A 17,279-nucleotide genomic window follows, 5' to 3' on the forward strand; every position below is an offset into this window, starting at 1 on the left:
TGAACTAAATGCTAGACTTAATTCAACAATGAACACAGAGTTTTTCAGAGATAGTAATTTAGAACACATTTTAATTTAGAACATAAGGTACTACCGTAAACCTATACGCTGATGCTGCTAGTTCCTTTCTAAGCCCTGAACAGGAACGTTCAGATAATCATACAATTTGAATCATACAATTGAATGCAACCAACATTTACATTAATAAAATAAAGCATACTTACAAATGAGAAGCAACAGAAGTCAGGTATTCTTCCCTTCCCTTATTCACACTTTCCTTCTCAAGTGTGTAAACCTTTCTCAATAAACTACCCCTGTACTATGCTATTTAGTCTGAGTTGACGGGCTCACAATACCATTGTGTTATGCCCACTTACTTAATGGCTGTTGCTAGTCAGCAGAATGCAGCCCAAAAATGTAGCATGTCATGAGATTCTCTGGAGGGACCATGGATGATTCAATTGAATAAATAACAAGAGACTATAGTGCAACTCCTTTGTCGAAAAAAAATGCATTGTATTACAATCTGATAGAGAAAAATGTGTAGGTCAAAAAGAGCTGGCAACTGATACTATCGATTTATACTTTAGAACATATTGTCACGATATAACCTCTTCAGATGGAAATCTTGACTCAAAATGAACAACATAAAGCAAAAAATAAACACATAACCATACGTATAATTTAATATGCATTTCAATCCTCATATACATACAGAGCACCTTACGGAATGACAACATCCCCCTTCCTTCTGTTTCATGATACAACAGCAAAGACATAACATCAATACATTAATTGGATTCAATAAGGACATAGTTGGTCTTCAATGTTTTTCCCGCATCACTTCATTTTAATTGTGATAGATGGGAGCAAATAGCTATGGGTGAGTCAATGCTCCATGCAATTTATATTTTCATGAGAGGAAGATGTTATTAGATTAAATAAGGAACTGATACAAGATGCATCAGTTACAATAGAGCCCCACAGTAGAGGTGTCATAATACCCATAAAACCTAGCAGTCAAACAGTGAAATGGTTCCAATCATTTTTCGACCATCAATTTTTCCTGTAGGGAATTTTAGAAACACTTACAATAAGGGCTGTGTTTTGTGTAGGCTTACCCTGGGGTGATGTTTTGATAACCATGTAAATCTCTCTCGGACAAGGTGACTTTTATCAATATATTCAGCTCCATTTACTCTCAGATCTGAAAATGCTAGAGATTCTTACCTTTGCCTCGATTCGGCAGTTTCGTCCAGATCATCATGGCATTTGTAGTAGTTCTTTATTATAGCCACATTAGCATTTTATTTTGGGGGGGTAAATACATTGATGAAAGTGACCTTGTCCTAGAGATATTTACACGGTTATCAAAACGTCACGCCAGGGTAAGCCTACACGAAACACAGCCCTTATTTTAAGTGTTTCTAAAATCACCTATGGGAAAAATGAATGGTGGAAAAACGATTGGAACCATTTCCCTGTTTGACCGCTAGGTTTTATGGGTATTATGACTCATACTGTGGTACTCTATTTCTCTCATGCAGTCTGATCCAATCAGTCTGAAATGATTACTGTCCAGCCAATCATAATAAAGATGACCGCGGTGTGTAAACCAAGATCCCCAGGGGGAGCAGCAGATCCATTATCACTGTGCAAAAGTACCTCCTCCTACTCACATCTGCAATGAAGTTCAACTTTTATACTGTCCCAAGATGCACAGAAATACAACAATACGACAAACGGTTTCTTTTCGATTTTTAACAGCATTTTTTGAATTCTTCTCACAGACACAGGAATGGTAACTTTCACACAACAAAAATAAATAACTCCTCTTCAAGACGATGGATGGCGACACTCAGTCCAGAAACTTGCGGTTCTGGTTCTGACCAAAAAGAGCCACTCGAACCTCAGGCATCATCTGAGCAGAAAGACAGACACTGGATTAGTGTCAAGCTGAACCTCATGAAAAACCACAGAGTAAGGGGCCAAACTATATCTGAGAATTTGCAGTACAATCATGTGCAAAACTTCACACAGCGTATACATCTGAAGAGTTTTGTTAAGCCGATAGCTTTATGTGAGGATATTCACACTGTTGGTTGTTTATATAGTCCATTAACTAGATGTGCTAGCTGTTCATAGTACATTTACATTTTAGTCATTTAGCAGACGCTCTTATCCAGAGCGACTTACAGTTTGTGAATACATATTTTTATTTTATTTTATTTTTTTATACTGGTCCCCCGTGGGAATTGAACCCACAACCCTGGCGTTGCAAACGCCATGCTCTATCAACTGAGCTACATCCCTGCCGGCCATTCCCTCCCTTACCCTGGACGACGCTGGGCCAATTGTGCGCCGCCCCATGGGTCTCCCGGTCGCGGCCGGCTGCGACAGAGCCTGGATTCGAACCAGGATCTCTAGTGGCACAGTTAGCACTGCGATGCAGTGCCTTAGACCACTGCGCCACTCAGGAGTACATGGGCGCCACTATAGTTCCTGTGAGAATGTCCCTGTGTCCTTACCTGCTGAGCCATGAGGTCCAGTCTGCTCTCTAGGGTGTTGGACACCTTGATCTTCCCATTAGCGTTGTAGATCTCAATACCTCCAGAACTGAAGGAGACACACAAACATCTTTGAATTAACTCATGAACCCTTGACTGACACCTTAGTCAATTGTTTTTCAATGACGTCGTGTTAATCAATCAATACTAATTCAAAGTAAAACCTATCTGAAATGAATGGGTTCACATTGAGACAAGGGATTGTCCTCTTACATCTCTGGGGACAGGAAGTTGTCCTGGTCGATGCGAACCTCAATATTGTTCTTCACTGCTGCTTTATAGATGGGAATGGTCTTCTGAATAGCCGCCTGAATAGGAATTCAACATAAACATCATATGAATCATGCATCAACCCAGCATACAAAGAAATACACTTGAACAACATTTAACTGTTAGGATAGAGTGAAAGAGTTAATTCTGACCTGAACCACCTGCAAGTCCTGTTTACGACAGCGGATGGTCACTTTGGCCTCAAGAAGCTGATAGAAACCCTGATATTCAACAGCAGAGCAACAGACACATGAAAAACATTTGCTTTAAATAAAAAAACACCTTACAACGCCTTTGACCTAAATAACTTGTAGGCCTATGTATATGCGTGTAACTGATAGACGCTACTGAATGTAAATGTAATTTATGAATGTAGTCCTATAGTAATAGGTCTCTGTTTCTCTCAGCGTTGTAGTTCTCCTTGAGCTGTTCTTGTCTATTAATGTTCTGTATAAAACACTAAACCCGTGTCAGTGACAAGTATTTTATTATTTCCATTTTAACTTAACGCGATTATAGTATTGAATACCCCCAACTTTATTGTACACAATGGTAGAAAGAAAAGGCCCCACCTGCAGAACCAGCCCATCCATCAGTGCTGGGTACCTGGCTGGGTCCTTGGCTATGTTGGCCAGCCGTTGACGCGCCTCGCTCAACATTTCCTGAGTGCACACATTGAGAGGGGTTAGCCTATTATTTACATAGAACGCGTTGCTGTAGTAGAACATCATGCCACTTACTGAAATCATGTCGTCGCGAGCCTTCAACACCTTAAGACGAGCCTGGTTCATCAGGTTAGACATTTGACTGTAGAGGAAGAGAGGCAAGTTAACAAGAGCCTGTGGCACAGGACCACATTACAAGTCCAAGCAGGTGTAAGCTATAGCTAATGTAACATATACTGTGCTTCTTACAATGGAGGAGCTGTTGGATGTGACTTCAAATTTCAAATATAAAAGATTTAAAAGGAAGTTGCGCGTCAGACAAATTCCTCTTTAGAGAAAAGAAAAAAGAGATTGAGCAAGTCTCTGAGGCAGCTGAGAGACTAGCAGCAACACTTCCTGAGCTGCAAAGAAAAAGAGTGACTTACATTTTCTTCTGCTGCTCGATCTGCTTCTCTTTCTTCTCGTAATACTCCATGATCTTCAACCTCTGGGTCTGCACCAGACGGCCCTTCTCAATGTTGAACTCCTCTTCCGCCTGCAGGGGGAGACACTTGTCACTCAGAGTAAAATAATAATATAATAATAATAATAATAATAATAAGCCATTTAGCAGACGCTTTTATCCAAAGCGACTTACAGTCATGTGTGCATACATTTTTACGTATGGGTGGTCCCGGGGATCGAACCCACTACCCTGGCGTTACAAGCGCCATGCTCTACCAATTGAGCTACAGAGGACCAGTATGCAATGAGGAGGCCCTGTCTTTATGATGGTAGGGTAATTTCCTCACTACTGAGGATACATTTTAAGAAGAATTGAACCAGTAGAATTGTTAAGGGGACAACTAAAATGCTTGCTTTCATTTAGTCAATTCTCATGATGTCTTAGAGGAGTGATTATGCTATCTAATTTCAGTTGAATGTGCCATCTTTTGCAAATCTTTTGAGGTTGTGTGTGCTGAAAACACACACTAGATTTGTGTGTGCTGAACTATGACAGTCACTTGTGAATGAGCACTGTACCTTGGCATCAATTTCCTCTGCCTTCTCATTGGCCTCCTGCTCAATGAAGGCCATCATGTGTTTGATCTATACAGGGGGATAGAACAGTGTGAATTTGAGAGGAGTTGACAGTAAAAGACTCACCACATTAGGCATGCTTTCCAAGTCATGTTTTATACTGAAGAAAGTCAAGAGGCAGACTTAGGAAGCTTCATTGCCCTGTACATTAATTAACTTGTGTCTTTTGGTTCCACCATGTGGTGTGGAATGTCTGCCTGGTGTTTAGCTTACATTTCTGTTTCATAATTGTCCCTGTAATGTTCATCTAACAAAACATAAACCATAAACCACAGAGGGAACTGTAATTATGAAGCCTCCTAATCAATTATACTTCATATACAGTGCATGAGAAGGATTGGTGAGACAAGACACCCAGACATAGGATCACTCAAGTTCCTCAGCTGACCATGGGTTTTCCCATCATGTGACCATATATTGCATCTCTCCCTCACAAATACAACACTGAGTAAATGTATTTTGCAATTAGATGTCTAAATTCAATTTATCAACAATTAAACGTCCTAATCATACTAGACATTGTGATTGTATTTTAGTAGTAGTATTTTAGATTTTTTTCAATGACAACGTTGGCATGATACAATCACAATTCTGCTCCTTACAAATATACTGTTGCAATCATTTATAATTGGACATTTAGATGGATAGAGGGTGAAGGTTAAAAGGCTGTAATTGCAATGTACCTGCTTCTGAACGTCGGCATCGCTGAGCGCCATGGTTGCAGCAGTCTAGGATATTCTGTTTCCTTGAAGAAAAGATAAACACCGTGATTTCAATACAATAAATGCAACCTGCTTTACAATATTGTAAATCCTTTAGTGCGATGTATCAATCAATTAATGAAATACCAGTGAAATACAGCTAGGAATGTATGAATTAACCGTTGTAGTCGTGACTAAAGATGTCTACGCTGGATCAGCTGATTTTCCACGTCACATGATGTTTACTTCCGGTCTCACCCACCAATAAGATGTGTGATGAGCAGACACCACTGGTACTGTATATCATGCCTGCTACGTTAGGTTAGGGGTATATATTAACAGAAACGAGTGAGTGCAGTGGATACATTTGTAAAATATATAATAAAGAGTGGTGGGAAAAGTACCCAATTGTCATACTTGAGTAAAAGTAAAGATGCCTTAATAGAAAATGACTCAAGTAAATGTGAAAGTCACCCAGCAATAACTACTTGAGTAAACGTCTAAAAGTATTTGGTTTTAAATATACTTAAGTATTAAAGTAAGTATTCAGCCCCTTTGTTATGATAAGTCTAAATAAGTTCAGGAGTAAACATTTGCTTAACAAGTCACACATATAATTGTATGTGTGGGATATAGAGAAGAGGTAGTCATTCACAGTGAATTTCAAACACAGATTCCACAAAGACCAGGGAGGTTTTCCAATGCCTCGCACAGAAAGGCACCTATTGGTAGACGGGTAAAAAATTGGTAGATTTTTAAAAAGCTGACATTGAATATCCCTTTGAGCAAGGTGAAGTCACTACAAAGATACAGGCGTCCTTCCTAACTCAGTTGCCGGAGAGGAAGGAAACCGCTCAGGGATTTCACCACGAGGCCAATGGTGACTTGAAACTCTTATAGAGTTGAATGGCTGTGATAGGAGAAAACTGAGGATGGATCAACATTGTAGTTACTACACATTACTAACCTAAATGACAGAGTGAAAAGAAGGAAGCACATACAGAATAAAAATATTCCAAAACATGCATCCTGTTTGCAATAAGGCACTAAAGTAAAACTGCAAAGAATGTGGCAAAGAAATTAACATTTTGTCCTGAATACAAAGTGTTGTGTTTGGGGCAAATCCAACAAAACACATCCCTGAGTACTATCCATATTTTCAAGCATGGTGGTGGCTGCATTATGTTATGGGTATGCCTGTCATCGGCAAGGACTAGGGAGCTTTTTAGGATTAAAAGAAACAGAATAGAGCACAGGTAAAAAAACTAACAGGTAAAAAACATAAGGCCAAATATACACTGGAGTTGCTTACCAAGATGACATTGAATGTTCCTGAGGGGCCTAGTTACAGTTTTTACTTAAATCGGCTTGAAAATCTATGGCAAGACTTGAAAATGGCTGTCTAGCAATGATCAACAACCAACTTGACAGAGCTTAACTAATTTTTAAAAGAATTATTCGCAAATATTGTACAATCCAGGTGTGCAAAGCTCTTAGAGACTTACCCAGAAAGACTCAGCTGTAATCGCTGCCAAAGAAGATTGTAACATGTATTGACCCAGGGGTGTGAATACTTATGTAAATTAGATATTTCTGTATTTCATTTTCAATACATTTGCAAAAATTTCTAAAAACATGTTTTCACTTTGTCTTTATGGGGTATTGTGTGTAGATGGGTGAGAAAACAAATCAATTTAATCAATTTTGAATTCAGGCTGTAACACAACAAAATGTGGAATGAGTCAAGGAGTATGAATACTTTCTGAATGCTTGTATTACAGTTTTTCTCCATTGGTTTGGCTCATTTCTTGAAACAGAAATTACATTCTCAAAACTACATGGACAAACCTCCAAACCACTTGGCAATTGTTCACAACAGAATTGAATTTCTCATTCATTTCATCAAATTGCAAATGTCTAAGTACATGTCTCAATGTCTCAGTACATCTTTGCAAATGATTAAGTACAGGTAGCCTACATTTAGCACAATTTCCAAGTGAATAGATCTTGTTGATCTAAACTGATTGTTGATTCTCAGTCTAATGGTTGTTCGCTCCAAAACGTGTCAGCCGTCATTTCATTGTATAAGTCATCACATGCACAATAGTCTGTTCAATTGTCAAAATTAGTCAAGAACATAATACCATGAATACCATATATGAATCCCTTGGAACATTTGATAAATTTATTACAGCAATTGACAGTCAGGTGAAACTAGAACTTGACTAACGAAGGAGGAGTTTCACACATCTCAGATGACCAATCAAACAGTATGTTTAGTTACCTGACAGGTGCTGTCCATGACTGTGAATGCTGCCAAACATGTATGTAAAGAGCTTGACCATGCAGGACCAGTACAATTTCTGAACATGGAGGCACCTGGCCAAGTAAATGAACAAGGGCAACTGCCTGCTCGAGGGAAGAGGAAGAAGAAGAAGAGGAGGAGGAGGAGTAAGGTGCGTGGTGGTGGAATAGGGGGAAGAGGCCGAGGAGCACGAAGACACCATGCTGTCCCGGATGAAATTCGGGGCCACAATTATAGACCATGTCATCAACCATGGCCTCACAATGGCGGAGGCAGGTGCGCCGAGTGCAGCCTAATGTGCCTCGCTCAACAGTCTCCTCCATCATCCAAACCTTTCGCAGGGAAAACAGGTATGTAGTCAGTCAATGATGGAATTATATGTTGTATAGGACAGGACACTGTGCATAGAGCAAGAAATATATTTATTTACATATTTACCTATTCATTTAGTGTGTGTGTGTGATAGGCCTACAGTAATATCTTACCTCAATGGGATGTTATGATACTAAAAATGACAAGAAAAAACATTGGAGAAAATAAACTATGGAATAGTTTATTTTCTACAGTATTGATGATACAGTTTACAGTAGTATTCCAGTCACTGTGCAGTGATGCATTAGAATTGTGGTAAAGTTACTGTAAGTAAAACAACAATACAATTACATAGGTAACTCATTCTGTAAGGAATACATAAGGTATACATTACGAATGGAGTGTTGTCCTTTGACTTCTATATCTAGGATTGGACGACAACCTTGCACAGGTGGCAGAGGAAAACTTCTCAATGAACAACAAGAACAAGAGATCTGTAACATGGTGATGGCAAATAATGCCATCACATTGAGACAGATCCGCGCTGCAATCCTACAAGACAATGCCATATTCCAAAATGTCAACTCTATAAGCATCTCCACAATAGACCGGATATTGAAGAAGCATCAGATGACAATGAAGCAAATTTACAGGGTACCATTTGGGAGGAGGTCAGAGATCTGGCCGTGTGGTGCCAGGACAACAACCTCTCCCTCAACGTGACCAAGACAAAGGAGATGATTGTGGACTACAGGAAAAAAAAGAGGACTGAGCACGCCCCCATTCTCATCGACGGGGCTGTAGTGGAACAGGTTGAGAGCTTCAAGTTCCTTGGTGTCCACATCACCAACGAACTATCATGGTCCAAGCACACCAAGACAGTCGTGAAGAGGGCACGACAAAGCCTATTCCCCCTCAGGAGACTAAAAAGATTTGGCATGGGTCCTCAGATCCTCAAAAAAATTCTACAGCTGCACCATCGAGAGCATCCTGACTGGTTGCATCACCGCCTGGTATGGCAACTGCTTGGCCTCTGACCGCAAGGCACTACAGAGGGTAGTGCGTACGGCCCAGTACATCACTGGGGCAAAGCTCCCTGCCATCCAAGACCTCTATACCAGGCGGTGTCAGAGGAAGGCCCTCAAAATTGTCAAAGACTCCAGCCACCCTAGTCATAGACTGTTCTCTCTGCTACCGCACGGCAAGCGGTACCGGAGTGCCAAGTCTAGGTCCAAAAGACTTCTCAACAGCTTCTACCCACAAGCCATAAGACTCCTGAACAGCTAATCATGGCTACCGGACTATTTGCACTGCCCCCCACCCCATCCTTTTTACGCTGCTGCTACTCTGTTAAGTATTTATGCATAGTCACTTTAACTCTACCCACATGTACATATTACCTCAACTACCTCAACTAGCCGGTGCCCCCGCACATTGACTCTGCACCGTTACCCCCCTGTATATATAGCCTCCCTACTGTCACTTTATTTTACTTCTGCTCTTTGTTTTTCTCAACACTTTTTTTGTTGTTGTTTTATTCTTACTTTTTTTGTTTAAAATAAACGCACTGTTGGTTAAGGGCTGTAAGTAAGCATTTCACTGTAATGTCTGCACTTGTTGTATTCGGCGCATGTGACCAATAAAATTTGATTTGATTTGATTTGATTTAGAGTGAAAGAGCTGCGGTACCAGTATGTACATGTAAGTCAGTTACTGGTTGTCCATCATTATAACATTTTTACAATTAAGCAGTGGTTCCCAAACTTTTTTGGCTTCAGTACCCACTTTACCTGATTTGTGTATCCAGGTAATCCAGGTATGGAAGTATTTGATTTATCTGACTTCAACATTTCGCCTAAAAACTGAACTGGGGCTTACTGTATGATGCAATTATCATTATAATCCTTATTTTGAAGAATATAACACAATAAGAAAAGGGGTCAAAGAGCTGCAATTAGTGCCTCCCATGTAAATCTATCTAATACTGTGGGTTTTACTGTAACATTTCAGTAAGTCTAGTCATTGATGATTTCCCCCTCCCCTTTCTGTCAAATACCCCTGTAGTACCTCTGCATGGGGTACATGTACCCCAGGTTTGGAACCACTGGAGTAGTGGCCAGTAGTATATTGAACTTGTGGAGAACATAGAACATTCCTATGTAATTGTCTGTAACTGTAGTGTATGACTCTTCTGTATGACTGATTTGATGTTTTCTTTTGCACGCTATTGTAGAGAATAATGGCATTGGAAGGAAAACGAGACCCATCACATCCTCGTGTTTGTGGAGTGAGCTGGTTCAACCTGGCCAGGAGCGAAGACGTGGCCGTGAATATTGGCCACCGGGCCATGGTGGATGTCCCAGGCCAGCGAGGGGGCAATATAACTATGTGTGCTGCCATATCGGAGAATGGTGTGGCCACTCACATCCCCAGTCGTTTGGCCCATACAATACACAGAAGCTCCTCATCTTCTTGGACCGCCTTCATGTTGATTTGATCCCTTGGAAATGAGAGCGGTCTCGTAGGGCCTCACCTACCACAATATGTCATTGTATGGGACAATGTGAATTTCCACCGTGGCCCGCTCATCAGGGCCTGGTTCACTACTCATCCAAGGATGGTCATGGTGTTCCTACCACCTTACTCTCCTTTCCTCAATCCTATTGAGGAGTATTTCTCCGCTTGGAGGTGGAGAGTGTATGAGCATCGGGCTCAAGATCAGAGGTCCCTGCTCCATGCAATGGGCAGCTGCGTGTGAGGATATTACAGGAGATCAGTGTAGGGGATGGTTGGACATGCACCGTTTCTTCCCTCGTTGCATCGCAAGGGAGAATATACGCTGTGATGTGGACGAGAATCTGTGGCCAGACAGACAGCAGCGTGTGGATGGCCAGGAGGGTGAGGACAGCGACCAGTGAAGAACTGTTAGTTGTGAAACTCCCAGCTTTATTTACAGCACTGTAGGCTGCATATAATTTTCATTGTTTTTTGTTTGTGTGTTTATATTACAGTATATTATGCTGTATACATTTTCTTTTACTCTGATGTATGGAAGTTACTTTATGTGTGTGAATGATAATGGTTACAATTTCCTTGCAGTATGAGTGCAATGTGTGATGTCAAACCTTGGAGGCTACTCTTACCTAAAATCCTATTTATTTTTTTCAGTTTTATACACAATTGTATTCTGTTAGCTAGACAAAAAACAGTACAGTAACCATTGTCAATGAAGGACTGGGCTAAGACTGAAAGGTGGACATGAGGGATATTTCAATGGTCCTCTGCCATAGTGACAAAACATCTAAACATTTTGACTTGCAGTGCTTACACAATGCCAAAGGACCGAAGCATTTTGGGGGCACTGACTGTTTAAATGAGAAGGAGGAATTTAGTTTTGACACATCGTGAACTGTTTTGGGAGAGGTATGAGCTTTTGCAGGTGAACCATGGTGTTGTGCCGAACCATCCACGTTATTTTGGCTAAAGCACCAAGAGTGTTGAGAACGTCCGGTCTGTTTCCAAGAAATGAGCCAAATCAATTGAGAAGGATCTTTGCCATTTTCGTGGCACTGACTCCTTATATGGGAAAGGGAATTTAGTTTTGAAGCATGAGTGAACAGTTTTAGGAGAGATATGAGCTTTTGCAAGTGAGCTATAGTGTTGTGCTGAACTGTAAGACTGTTTTGCCAAATGATCTTAGAGTTTTGAGAATGTAATTTCTGTTTCAAGAAATGAGCCAAACCAATGGAGAAAAACTGTAAATTAATTGAAGCTGTCAAGCATGGACTTCTCACTGAATATCTTTCTCAAATGTTAATATTTTAAATGATTTGATACATGATTGTAGCTAATACCATCAAAATTAGAGGGAAATCAATTGCAGATAATTTCATCATCAGAGGAGGCTGGTGGGAGAAGCTATAGGAGGATGGGCTCATTGTAATGGCTGGAATGGAATAAATGGAACGGTATCAAACACATCAAACATATGGAAACCACATGTTTGACTCTGTTCCATTTATACCATTACAATGAACCCATCCTCCTGTATCTCCTCCCACCAGCCTCCTCTGGTCAACCTTTATTTAAAGTATTTTTGTAATAATCCTCAGGAATAAATTGTCTGTGCAAACTGACTATGTAGTCAATGGTGCAGACCATGGTGCTGCAGACCATGTATGGGCCTTGCCAGTAGATGATGCTAGAGGGTTAGAGGGTTAGAGGAATTCCATAAAGATAGCACAGACTTTCCATTCCGTTTCTGACTCAGTCTGCATTCTTTCCTTCTACAGCACAGTGAATTACTGTCTGTCATCTGGAAGTGTGTCAGAAAACTTTGGCCAACTGCCTGTGTACAACACTAACCTCTCTGCCTCCTCTGTACTGTTAATTATGTCACTCAGAGCAAGGCAATAGGCATAATGGATAGCAGAGCTATTTTCCCAAGCTGGCACAATGATGAATAGTAAGTATTCAATCACTTTGCATGCTGTAATTCTATAGCAGCATCTTACAAATGGAATATATTTATTTTCCCCTCCATAAAACATGCATGGCCACATTGTAGCCAACTGTTACGTCATAGTCTGGGCACTGGACAGGGGATGGAGAAAGAGAGAGAGTGGAAGAGTGAGATAGAGAGGGAGAGAGATAGAGATAGGGAGGGGGGTGCTCCTGTGTCCTGTGAAGCAGCTGGTAGTCCATTGCTAACTACAGCGTGTATGTCACCCTCTCTATTGCTGTGTCCTCAGCCCTGACTTCCTGTCCGAGTGCACGTCTCTTACTCTATTTCAACATCTGTCTCTTGCCTTCGACTTTCAACACTTTACAGAGAGGAGCCAGGTAAGAAAGACACTTATTTTATTCTGCTCTTAATTAATGGAATGCAAGGCCGCATCACAGGATATCTTGTTGTTTTAGGGTAGGGCTTTCCAACCCTGTTCTTGGAAAGCTACCATCCTGTAGGTTTTCATTCCAACCCTAATCGAGCGCACCTGACTCTAATAATTAGCTGGTTGATACGATAAATCAAATTAGTTACAACTGGGGTTGGAGTGAAAATCTACAGGAAGGAAACTCTCCAGGAACAGGGTTGGATAGCCCTGTTTTAGGGGAATTGTGGTGTGTGGGTCCATAGTACTGTAGCAGTATTAGTAGTACATAATAGTACACACAAGTAGTAGTAATATATGTAGTTGAGGTGACAGGGCCTTGTAAAAGCTTGCTTTGTTAAACCAATATGGAAGGGGTCTATATCAGCCACCATGGAGCTCTTTGATGTTATGAAGGGCACAACTCCAAGAGGTTTTAACCTTGTGTACCACCTGTCAACATAAACATACCACCTGTCGCTGGGTGTTGTTTGGTGGTTGTCATTAGTTACTAATTAAATCAACAGGGACAGGATTATGTCCGAAGTCTTGTGTCCAGCTAACTTGTCATTGGCATTGGAAAATACTAGCCTTTTCTCGAGTGTGTGTGTGTCTGTACGTCCCTGTGTGTATGTTTGTGTGTGCACGCGCGTGTGTGTGTCTGTTGTCATGTGTCTGTTTCTAGAAATCCAATAGGATAAGATTATCAGATGGTTCTCGAGGGGCTGAGAATGTGTGGTTTCCTCTGTCTGATATTCAGACTGACCTTGTATCTTTGGGGCTCTGATATCATGACCATGAGTCTCTGACATCACTACCATGGGTATCTGATACTATGGGGAAGAGAGCAGACCTGGGTTCAAATACTATTCGAAATCATTTCAAATACTTTATCTGGGCTTGATTGAACTTGCCTGGCGCAATGGAACCAATAGCATAGTCACAAAAGTGCAAACCCCGTCCATCTGGCACTGCAGACAGACTACACCAAACACTAAATGTATCTGAAATATTTCAAATAGTAATTGAACCCAGGTCTGGAAAGGAGTGGCACTCCACATTATAGGGATTTGTTTTAATTAAACTCTGTGGGGGTTAAAAGCCATTGTCAGGGGGTGGATCATTAGGAATCCTATAACGCAAAGAGGGTAATAAGTGAATGAGGCTTATTAGACAGAGTAAGCAATTTATATGCTTTAGAACAGGCACTGTACAGTACCCTTCCACATAAACAAGTTTGTGGATATCTGCCTATAGGCCTACTCTATGCATTGCAGGGAGAGCGTGATCACCATGTCACTGGTTCCCCTTGTGCCAAAATGTCTAGTAACATACACCAGGCAGGCCTCGATGTTAGAGAGAGGGCAGCTTTCTGGGCATGGTGCACTGGTCACATGACAGCTGGTTAGTCACTGCATTTGTCACATGCTGAAGGCTATGTGACTTCTATTCCATGGCTCACTCTTCCAAGCTAAACAGTGTGGGAATTATGGGAAACGGGGTAGGGTTGTAAGAAATGAGTGGCTACTTAGAAACGTGACTTTGGGCTGATGAGAATTTCTTTTGCCTGTAATGACAGTGACATGAGTTCCAGCTGTGATGATTTGCATAAAATGACTCAACTATTACATAAGTGTGCTTCTTGTTGGGTGCACTGCAAACACTAGGTCCAATTTCTAGATATTCTAGGTATTTAAAATGATTCCCCCTTCCCAAACAGCTTGCACTCAGCTTTAGCCGACGGATATTTAATCCACGGTCTTTGCTGATGTGCCTCTCAGAGACAGTCCATCTCAGGACAAACACACAATACGTTCTATGACTGTGCAGAGGAACACAAGTAGAATGGTGCAAGTGCATGAGCTGTTTGATCATTCAATGTTGATCAAACCAGGAAATATTTATTGTACACATGGATAAAGGTGACAGATATAAATGTCCTCTGTCACTGTGGTTCTATGCTTTTTCATGAAATAAACGGCTCTGACTTGATCTCAGAGTTTTGACTCTGTGCCTGGCATAGGACTACATGTGATAAAAGACCACGTGCATGCATAATGATTAATCAGGGTCACTCAATGATGGACAGATGTATTTCATCTCAATATACAAGGAATGAACAAATAAATAGAGTGGCATTTGAATGGAAAGGATGGACTGAAAGACAAGGGGACAATGAGAGGATAAAGAGTGCTGACACACAGTGCTCTGTAGGGGAAGGGTTGTACAAATGTCCACTCTGAAATGGGGGGTGGGGTTGATAAGTATTTTCTGCATGCAGGCCTGAGACCTGGTGCAAGGGGTGAGGGGCTGCAGGAAGCTTTTACTGTGGGATTTCTGACGTGTGTGTTGGGTGAATATTTCTCTACCTCTAACGTTTTGTTCAAGTGCAATGCGTTGTGTCCTCTGTTTTAGTAAGTGTGTGTGAGACGTTTTCAACTTGACAACTTCCTGGGTTTCTAACATCACTTCTCCTCTATATCCCCCCTCTCGACTACGCATCACGTCATGTGAAACCTCTGAAATGGCTTCCGCTCCTGGCTGACATGGAGATACATATATAGAGCCTATACATAGTCAGATATGTGAGAGCCAGGCTATACATAGAAAAGAATGCTGCAACACGGAGCAGAGGGTGCTACTTTTTCCACACAGAACTTGATCAGTTCACGTCACTGAAGGACATCTTCTAATATATTGGTTAACATTTTCCAGGGACCACAGCTATGAGATATCCTAGTCCCAGATCGGTTTGTGCTCTTGCCAACTCCATTGCTGCCATTTTCAAGCCAAACAATTCCATAAGTAGTTGGCAAGAGAGAAGTAACAGACTGGCATCCAAAAAAAACACACAATCATTCTAACAACTATGAAGTAGTTATAATGGATTTATATTCAACTCACTATAGTTGATTTATTTTTTGTTGATTTTAAGAATGTACTTTATTTGTTGAACCATATTATCCTATATGTTTTCATGTTAATGGTTGGTATGTCTGTTGTTTCTCTCTAGTGGCCAGTCTTCAGTCTGGAGGGCAAGGTCTCAGCAGTGTCCAGAGGGGAGGACAGTGGTGAGGTCAGTTCCCTGTCTGGAGAGCAGAAGCCTGATTGGCTGGGCCCCGCCACGCTGCGGCTGAGCCAGGGAGACAGTGGCGGGTCTGGCCCCTGGCAGACAGAGAGCAGTCTGGCAGAGTCCTGGTCCACAGTGGGAGACATGATGGACCCCGAGGACACGAAGAGCGTGGACAGCAGCGACGGAGTGGTCCACCTAGCTGAAGAGCGCAGCGAGAACCACTCCTCTATCTCCGACATGGTCCACCTAGAGCGGGAGGAAGAGGAGGAGATGCTGGCAGAAGAGGAGGAGGACGGGAGCCTGGGGGAAGAGGAGGAGCTACAAGCCAGTGCGATGAGTGTGCTGGGGAGAGAAGGAGAGCTGGCTGAGCTCAGGGAAGAGGAGCTGGGCACCCAGGAATTAATACCTTCATCAGAGGTGTCAGCTGACCACCAAGAGACTATGGATTTAATTATGTCTGTGGCTGAGGAGCTATTTGTCCAGGAGGAGCCTGCTGAAGTATCCCATGCCACCACCGCCTCTATGCCCATGCCAGTTTGGAAGCTAGAGCCTCCCTCTTCCTCCTCTACTCCTGTCCCCTCAATACCTACACTAGCTGAGTTACATTCAGAGCTCCAATACTCTATGCAGGAGCAGCTCCACCCTCCCCCGGTCCTAGGACCAGGAGCACCACAGCCACCAGACGAGAGCCAAACTAAGAGCCAGCCAGAGTCCTCGGTCTCGCTCCCCGCTGCCCAGGAGACACAGGAAATCCCACCAGTGACGCAGGAGGTTCCACCAGAGAAGACAGAGGCTGAGCCTGTTACATCGCTCCCTGCCACTGAGCTACCTGTGCTGCTGTGTGGGGGCGCTGCTATGGTGGCTATTGTGGGAGTGTTGGCTTATGGGGCTGTGGCCTACTGCAGAAAGTAGCAAACCCCTATCCTGTCCCAGCAGCCACATAACCCAGGTCTTTTCAAATCTACTCTAAACTATTCCACCAAGTACATACTGGATTTTACACAATGCGTTTCTTTGCATCTATGTAGTATTATGAAGGTTGGTTGCATTTTCTATCTATTTCCTGTGCTACTTCAGTTCACGTAAGAGCTCAGGAGATTTGGAAGAGCAAGAATAGTTGTTTCTCTGTATATTCACAGGAAATTACACTTTTAAAGTATTTGAAAAATCAGATCTTTGTTTGTTGCTTATTTTTTGTCCCTGTCAATGCACTATAAAACAACACACACACACACACACACACATTAATTATAACTATAGTTGAGCCACTTCAAGGGGTATTGTATAATGGCTTGTTCTGTGTCACTGTGGGCAAACTCAGTGACTACGTTTGTTTTTGATCAAATGTATTAGTGGATATGAATCTGTATAGTGACTCAGCTGCAAATCAGCTAAGGGCCAAAGGTTTTGTAGCAGGTGTGGATATCTGGGGTTA

At 41.9% G+C, this 17,279-nt stretch overlaps 2 protein-coding genes across 4 annotated transcripts; one reads left to right on the plus strand and one right to left on the minus strand.

Moving 5' to 3' along the window:
- Positions 1–1,786: 1,786 nt before the first annotated feature.
- Positions 1,787–5,542, minus strand: LOC121543527 (V-type proton ATPase subunit E 1). 3 transcript variants are annotated; one of them, XM_041853464.2, is made up of 10 exons: positions 5,464–5,542; positions 5,266–5,327; positions 4,526–4,591; positions 3,928–4,037; positions 3,578–3,644; positions 3,410–3,499; positions 2,990–3,058; positions 2,781–2,875; positions 2,529–2,616; positions 1,787–1,921 (listed from the first exon to the last, which is right to left on the minus strand). In XM_041853464.2, the coding sequence occupies exons 2-10, from the start codon at positions 5,296–5,298 to the stop codon at positions 1,859–1,861; spliced, it is 681 nt and encodes a 226-aa protein (XP_041709398.2). In that variant the 5' UTR covers positions 5,299–5,327; positions 5,464–5,542; the 3' UTR covers positions 1,787–1,858. The 3 variants fall into 3 exon arrangements, with proteins under 3 accessions (XP_041709398.2, XP_041709396.2, XP_041709397.2); XM_041853462.2 differs by having other exon boundaries at positions 5,431–5,529; XM_041853463.2 differs by having other exon boundaries at positions 5,266–5,508.
- Positions 5,543–12,223: 6,681 nt separating this feature from the next.
- LOC121542482 (bcl-2-like protein 13) lies at positions 12,224–17,015 on the plus strand. Its single transcript, XM_041851874.2, has 3 exons — positions 12,224–12,365; positions 12,652–12,742; positions 15,785–17,015. Exons 1-3 carry the CDS (start codon positions 12,322–12,324, stop codon positions 16,754–16,756), a joined length of 1,107 nt encoding a protein of 368 aa, XP_041707808.2. The 5' UTR covers positions 12,224–12,321; the 3' UTR covers positions 16,757–17,015.
- The last annotated feature ends 264 nt before the right edge of the window (positions 17,016–17,279 follow it).

This window comes from Coregonus clupeaformis, unplaced genomic scaffold, assembly GCF_020615455.1.
Source record: "Coregonus clupeaformis isolate EN_2021a unplaced genomic scaffold, ASM2061545v1 scaf0249, whole genome shotgun sequence".
NCBI classification, from domain to species: domain Eukaryota; kingdom Metazoa; phylum Chordata; class Actinopteri; order Salmoniformes; family Salmonidae; genus Coregonus; species Coregonus clupeaformis.

Excerpts from the sequence above, each read along its gene's own strand:
- LOC121543527 (XM_041853464.2), bottom strand. The coding sequence starts at position 5,298 with ATGGCGCTCAGCGATGCCGACGTTCAGAAGCAG. Across the intron at positions 4,038-4,525 it reads CAGAGGAAATTGATGCCAAG|GCGGAAGAGGAGTTCAACAT; the intron begins GTACAGTGCTCA and ends CTCCCCCTGCAG. Across the intron at positions 3,645-3,927 it reads ATCGAGCAGCAGAAGAAAAT|TCAAATGTCTAACCTGATGA; the intron begins GTAAGTCACTCT and ends CTTCCTCTACAG.
- LOC121542482 (XM_041851874.2), top strand. The coding sequence starts at position 12,322 with ATGGATAGCAGAGCTATTTTCCCAAGCTGGCACAATGATGAATA. Across the intron at positions 12,366-12,651 it reads AGCTGGCACAATGATGAATA|CCCTGACTTCCTGTCCGAGT; the intron begins GTAAGTATTCAA and ends CTGTGTCCTCAG. Across the intron at positions 12,743-15,784 it reads ACTTTACAGAGAGGAGCCAG|TGGCCAGTCTTCAGTCTGGA; the intron begins GTAAGAAAGACA and ends GTTTCTCTCTAG.